Below are 7,365 nucleotides of genomic sequence, written 5' to 3' on the forward strand. Positions count from 1 at the left end.
TTATACAATAATGTTGTTGAAGTCTAGATCCTTCTTCTAAACTTTCATCCATACATTTGCTTGACATGTCACTGCAATTTCATGTATTTTGAATGATTAATATTTTATATTAATTAAAATATGATTTACTAAATATTAAATTAAGTTTTATCCGTTGCACTATTAATTATGACTTGTCTATACTATAATTTTACTACAATAATTTCTGAATAATTGAATATCCTCTCTGTTTCTTTCTCTTTTTTTTTTTCCATTTTTTCTTTCTTTTGTTTCACACGTTTTGGAACATAAAAATCCCATTCATCTTCCAGAACCGCGTAGTACCATAAATATGCGTACATGCATATGTAGACTTATGGTAATCATGGATGATAGACGGCTATAAAATTTTGAAATTAAGTATATTAAATAAAATGATTGACAAGAGGTTAATTATTAGTCGTTAATTTTTATTTATGTTAACAATAACGTAGAATACTTTTAAACACACATAACATTGCAGAAACTTAGATGATCTTAAAACAGAATTATAATTATATGTGCTATTGCTCATTAGAGGTTTATTATTTATAAACATTAATCAACACGAAGAAATTTATTCTTATATTGTTTTGAAAGAGAAATAGCAAGAAAAAGAAAGATATAGAAAGATATAGAATTGTACCAGGTATATATTCATTTGTAATAGTAATTATATAAAGATTGTACATACATTTTCATAGAAACTAGTTGAGATAACATATTCCGTTATTCAGTGTTATATGGTTGATTATCTTTTATACCCAATGTGAGAATAATACAGTTATTGCTGAAAAGCCTTGATTTTACATGGTTAATGATCTTTTCATGTTTGAGACAAATAATTAACCATCATATATATCATTTATGTTATTAAAATAAAGTGTCACTCTATTAATAACAATTTACTTCCTATCAACGATTTCATATTGAAAGAAAGATTATATTGTGAGTTTATTTTACATGTACTAACTTGCTATGTGACTACAATTAGAATTATATAAGAAATCTCTATGATTCCTTTATATACATCCAATGTACAATTATTTCTGCTTCAATATAACAATTTATATCAAGTGTTTACAATATCACTAATTATTAAAAAATACTTCAATATCCATGTATTTTTTTATTCTCATAAATATCTTTTTCGTTTTGTATTACAAGGCAATGTAAAATGATAACAAAACTTTTTCATCCATCACATTTTTGTGCATTATACGTATGAGGAAACAGCTGACGCGTAAAATGTATCGACGCATATGCGCTGGTTCTACGTCATGCGATGGATGTTCACGTTTCACGTGGCACTATACGTATAATGGAAACAATACTTTCCAAAAATCATCGAATATATTGAAATTTTGTCATTACGTTTTCTTATTTTTATACTTTATATCCTTCTTTTTAAATACTTTTCGTTTACTTTCTTTTGTCGCGTAAGTTTGTTCTAAAATATTATTTCTACTTAACGTACGTGGTTCAAAAGTATTTTTAATATTGAAAAAAATATAATATTAATCACAAAAAAGTCGGATTATATATCTATCGAAGATTTTTACGATTATCAAAGTGAATGATAAATTTAAAAATTAATATTAGGCGAATCATTGACCCGTTTGTATATTTTCTAAACACTTGTAATAAAATTTTCAATTAGGGAGGAAAACAATTATTTTTGAAATATACTATTAGTAAATATAATTTTACAAAAAGCATTCATACAACAAAAGCAGTAAAGAAAACACAAATACCAATAGATAGAATATAAGATGGCGGTGACGAACTAAAGGCAGAAATGGTGCAGTAGTCGCACGGTACTTACCAATTGCTGGATATTAAACTTGGCATTATTATGCCTTTTTTAGTACTTCCGCAATTACTTAATGGTAGACTGGAATTAATACTCATACTTCTTTCTTCGTAAAATTTTGACGGCTGTAATTTTACTTTCTCACAATGAAATATTCGCTAGACCAGCGATTACTGTCCGATAAGAATTATCGTAGAATCACTAACACACAAGGTAACCGTACTACTCAAGCGAATGAAACGATACTGAAGCGCTCCTTCTTAAATGTCAAACTCGACTCGATCCGCTTCGATTCGATATATATCGATTCAATTCAAATCGATTATATTTTTTATTTACAACATTTTTTCTTAACGGTAATGGATTTTAATGACCATTTATAAGATTATTATTATTTTTATGTCATACGAGGTTTCATGCCGTTTGACTTATATTTGGAAAATCAAAAAGCAATTATAAAATTACCATTGTTTAATGTTTTTTACAATTTAAGTAATATATTTCCAAAAGTTTAGTTCCCTAATTACTACGACTAATACATGCCATTAATTCTTATTTTGTTTCAGATAATTAAATGCTACTTTAAATTTCATTTTACACCACTTTTATTACCACTGATACACACTTTTTATGTTTGTAACTAATACTTTTAAAAATAGCAAGAAAAATCTTGTATTTTAGATTTCTAAAGTTCTAAACATGTACTATTATCTAAAAAGTCAATTAATTACAAACGATATTAAAAATATTTTCCTAGATTTAATAACAGACATACTAAAAGGTTTATGGAATAATTTAAAACATTCATTTTTCAAATTTCATTTTAGTTTTGATTTTGAATGTTTCTTATTTTCACGACCTTTTCACATCAAGGCACAATATACTCATTATATTACATGTACAACGGAAGGAAATTTATATTCTATCATTTTAACAAAGTATCATCAGGATGGTAGTATATATAATCTTATGTAATATCATGTAAAAAGAAAATGCAGTACAAGTAAATCAGAAAAATTAAATGCTTACAAAAAATTTTATGATGGATACAAATTTTTATGATCAATATTTACTTGTATCTAATGAAATAAAAATTTAACCACACATCACTTGACGAACAAAATCTTCATAATTAATGTTACCCTGTGAATCTTCATGACCAGCCAATAAGGTTTCTACTTCTTCGTCGCTAAGTTTCTCACCTATCAAAAAATAAGAGTCATTCTGTAATTTGCAAATTATAAACTAAATCATATATTATATAATTATGAAAAGTAACAGTATTTTTACACACCTAGTGTGGTCAAAAGATGTCTTAATTCAGCAGAAGAGATAAAACCATTCCCATCTTTGTCAAAATGACGTAATCCTTCTATAAAATCATCAGCAGTATCAGATGTGCGGGATTTACTTATAGCTTGGTAAATTGGTAAAAACACTTCAAAACTAATACGCTCATCAGGTTTATGTTGATGGGTAAATTTCTTGACATCTGATTCAGTTGGATTTTGCCCTAAAGCACGCAATGCATCACCAATTTGAGCTACATGAATCTTTCCGTCTCCTCGACTGTCAAACAGTTGAAATGCCTCTTGAAATTCTGTTATAATAAAAGAAGAATATAATTATAAATAATTATCATTAAATTATTTTTTATATAAACATCTTAAGTTAAACAGTGAGTATTTATTTTCGTCTAAAAGCTGATATGTTACATGAGTAATAAATTTATTTACCCTCAATTGATGACATCATTCTGTTAGTTAATTCTTGATAACTATATTCATACATTTTGTATTGTATATATACACTTGAGTGTGTGTATGTGTGTGTGTGTGTGTGTGTGCGCACGCGTGAGTATGTACACACGTGTGCGTATATGTATAGCAATTATATCAAATATTAAAATTCCACCTTTTAAGCAGTGAAAAAAAAGGGTAATGAGAATTGCAACAAATACGCGTAAAAGTGAAGAGAATATGTGAGAAATATTACGTAGCACTTTTTAAACGAAAGTAACAATATAGAAAATTAAGAAATCTTAAAGTTTGTACCGCAATTATATGTTCTTTACAACAAAGATATACCAATAAAACTACATTCAGAAACGATTTAAAACTGAATATAAAGGTTGTACAGTCGTTACGATTCAGTGCTATTCGTGAATCTGTCTTCGTTTCTTCTTTTCTGCTGTTATTGCTTTCAGGTGCCTAACCATAAAAGGAAATCAGCGACACGTAATTCGATGTCACCAGGGTGGGTCTAATAAGGTAAACGATATTCTTGACCTAAATTGAATATCGAGAACAAACCATTTGCTTCTCTTTAATTTTATTCTGATTGGTGTTAAAGATTTCATTCGCATTTACATACCTGCTAACTGATCCTCTGAGTAAGATGCCTAAAAATATATATAAAAGTCGTAAAAATATATAAAACCATTCCATCTATTTAAATATATTTTTAGTAAGAAATTAATACAAAACAAAAGGAAAGAAGTACTACACAATGTAAAAATACTAACCATTTTGATTATTTTTCGCGTTAGGACACGCACAATACGTATCTTCTTATCATGAACGTGTAAATGTATGTGAACATACGTCGAACAACGAGCGCCTCTATCGTATCAAGTTTTTCAATTCACTAGCCTGTGAGGATTTTATGTAGTCATTGCTTTAATTATTATAATAAGACGAAATTAGATAAAGATGGACTTGTGAATTATCGAAACTTTCTGTCATTTGAGAAATCTTAACATAGCCTTTTTTCCCATTAAAGTAATGATTAAAGTAAAATTGTTCAGACCAAAAGAAGAAAATAAATGGAATGAAAATTCTAAGAAATATATTCATTTACAGATAGTGACAGCAATGTAATATGAGTAATTAAAATGAAAAATTCATCGGTGACATAGGTATATGTTTAATAACATTAGGCGTGGTAAGCAAACTAAAACAAAATCAAGAAAGCAACTGCTACAAATATATATCATGTTTTCATTTAATTCCAAAATATTAATGTAATATAACAATTTCTTTGTTTAAATGGAAAGAACATTTTGTGATATATAACAGAGAATAGGAACTAGACAAACAAAGAATATTGCTGAAAAGTTAATTTAAAATCTAATACTTTCGTACGTTTACAATAATGCATTCATATAATTTCTTAAAAGAACGTACAACAAAGGAGTTTACAATGCTCATGTATAAAATTTTCTAACTGTATGTATACATATATATATTTATTATACATAAACATATAAATACGAACCTAACCCTTAATTATTATAATCCAAACAAAATAACGAACAGGGTCATATAGTAAAATCATCATTACGTTTTCATATATATATTTATATAAGAAAGTCTCTTACAAGGAGAGTGCAAGTCCTTCAAGTCACCGAGTTGAAAGTTTGCAGGTTTGTAGATTTCGTCATGCAGTTCAAGAGTATATATCATTATAGTTGCAACTACTCAATAGTTTTTGAGATATTTATGATTAAAGTTTTACTACATTTGCAACTACAGATTTATTTCTTACGATTTTCAAATGGGCTTGTGGCTTTACGGCGACATTCGAAAATTTCTATGCTTGAGGTTCGGCGTTCGATTCCTGTTCCATAGAGTTGGTAGTTTTTCTCATTTTTATTTTTTATTTTGCATTCATTTTTCGCCTATGGAAACATTGTAAATAAAATTTTTTAATAAAAAAAATTTATATTTTACGCTTTCTTATGTTAGTATATATTTATTACAAAATAATAAGAATATTATGCAAGAAAAACACTTTTCTGTAGCAATCTTATTTACTACAGAAAGAAAATGAAAATATAAATTATCATTAGATACAGGAAATAAAAACCTATCGCTCATGTAAGTATTAATTATTAAATTAAACATTGTATAAAAATGTTGCTATAATTCCAACTTTGCTGTGCAGCTATAAATGTTGATGAATTAATTACAGAAATTTGGAAATTTATTAATTTTCTGTTGCCGAATTGATTTATTAAGATATATTAGGAGCATATAACTAAAAGAGGTATCTATAAATATAAGACAGTCGATAAAAATTACTACTTTCTAGAAAATAGTCATAATGTAAACAATAAACTAACTCTTTCTCTTTCTTTATAACTTGTAATTCTTCTTGAGCTTTTACTTCGCCGTCGCTTTCCCAATCGCTACTACGGTCTTTCGTCCTTTTTTTATTTGCAAGTCCAAATGGTTCAACAGCTGGTTGCGAGCTTAATTTTGGATCAGTTAAATGATCATGAGCTGATTTGCCCTTACCATTAAACTTTTTATTTAATATCACACATTCTTCATCATCTTCCTTTGCTTTTTTACCAAACGATAAAAGATTGAAAAATCTCTGTAACAAAATTTTTCATTGTAAAGAATAATACTATCAGGGCTAAATTCTGCAAACATATATGATTTTTACTTTACTGCTGCTGTCTTAGTTTCTGAATTGTCCTTTACTTCTTCACTTTCCTGTACTATTATTCTTGGTATAATATCAGGAAATGGATTGTTCAATATTATAGTTTTTATCAATCTTGGAGGATAAAGTGGTCTATCATTCTACAAAAAAGTGGAAATATTATATTTATATCAATTCTTGATATATTTTCTTTAAACATTAAATTCACCTCATCAACAAGTGCTTCTTCAAGTTTAAGTATGTTATATATAGTTTTTCCAGTAACTTTACCAAAGATTGTATGTTTATTCTGCACATCTGGTGTAGACCTAAGAGTAAAGTAAGAATTGGAAACCATTGTCATCTTTTCCAGAATTAGCCATACCAATTAAATCTCGTCGACAAAAACGTAATCTCGTATGAAATTCCTAATTTTTTTTTAATAAAAAAAGAATTCATTTCATTTTTAAATATAGTCTGACTTTAAACGGTTCTCCATATATTTTACCACCTTCTCAATCTCGTACGAAATTCCTAATTTTTTTTTAATAAAAAAAGAATTCATTTCATTTTTAAATATAGTCTGACTTTAAACGGTTCTCCATATATTTTACCACCTTCTCCTGTATCTGTTCAATCGTCACCTTGCGTTATGAATCCTTTGATAATTTTATGAGAGATAGCGTCACCCTAATAACCTTCCATACATAATGGTATGAAATTTCTACATGCCTTTGGAGTTTCTTTCGCATATAATTCTAACTCAACGTCACCAACAGTCGTTTTCATTCGAACCTAATTATAAGAAATATATTAGATGGATTAATTTAAAATACTTTTAAAATGAAATTTATAAAAATTTATTATTTGTTATTGTAATTGAAATTAGAAATTATTGAATAAATTAATATAGAAATTGAGAAAGTAAATATGGTATATCTGTTAAATTTTTAAAAACAGTTATACAATCCATGGAAGTATTATTAAACGATACTTATTACTTTACCCTTAGCGGTTGGCTCTTGCATATAAATATTACCCATGTTTGTAAGTGACCTATAATAAAAAAAATCCTGGGTTAAAAATATTTCATATTAAATGTT

General features: G+C 27.3%; 1 protein-coding gene across 2 annotated transcripts; it reads right to left on the reverse strand.

Annotated features, from left to right (window-relative positions):
• Positions 1–2,796: 2,796 nt before the first annotated feature.
• On the reverse strand, positions 2,797–4,476 carry Mlc-c (Myosin light chain cytoplasmic). 2 transcript variants are annotated; one of them, XM_017909155.1, is made up of 4 exons: positions 4,356–4,476; positions 4,205–4,232; positions 3,126–3,431; positions 2,806–3,033 (listed from the first exon to the last, which is right to left on the reverse strand). In XM_017909155.1, the coding sequence occupies exons 1-4, from the start codon at positions 4,356–4,358 to the stop codon at positions 2,927–2,929; spliced, it is 444 nt and encodes a 147-aa protein (XP_017764644.1). In that variant the 5' UTR covers positions 4,359–4,476; the 3' UTR covers positions 2,806–2,926. The 2 variants fall into 2 exon arrangements, with proteins under 2 accessions (XP_017764643.1, XP_017764644.1); XM_017909154.1 differs by lacking the exons at positions 4,205–4,232; positions 4,356–4,476 and adding an exon at positions 3,568–4,190 and having other exon boundaries at positions 2,797–3,033.
• Positions 4,477–7,365: the final 2,889 nt, after the last annotated feature.

This window comes from Eufriesea mexicana, unplaced genomic scaffold (assembly GCF_001483705.2).
Source record: "Eufriesea mexicana isolate 0111107269 unplaced genomic scaffold, ASM148370v2 scaffold15236, whole genome shotgun sequence".
Classification (NCBI taxonomy): domain Eukaryota; kingdom Metazoa; phylum Arthropoda; class Insecta; order Hymenoptera; family Apidae; genus Eufriesea; species Eufriesea mexicana.

Coding starts and splice junctions, on each gene's coding strand:
- Mlc-c (XM_017909154.1), bottom strand. CDS start 3,622: ATGTATGAATATAGTTATCAAGAATTAACTAACAGAATGATGTCATCA. Junction 3,432..3,567: donor AATGATGTCATCAATTGAGG/GTAAATAAATTT, acceptor TTATTATAACAG/AATTTCAAGAGGCATTTCAA. Junction 3,034..3,125: donor ACATCTTTTGACCACACTAG/GTGTGTAAAAAT, acceptor ATTTTTTGATAG/GTGAGAAACTTAGCGACGAA.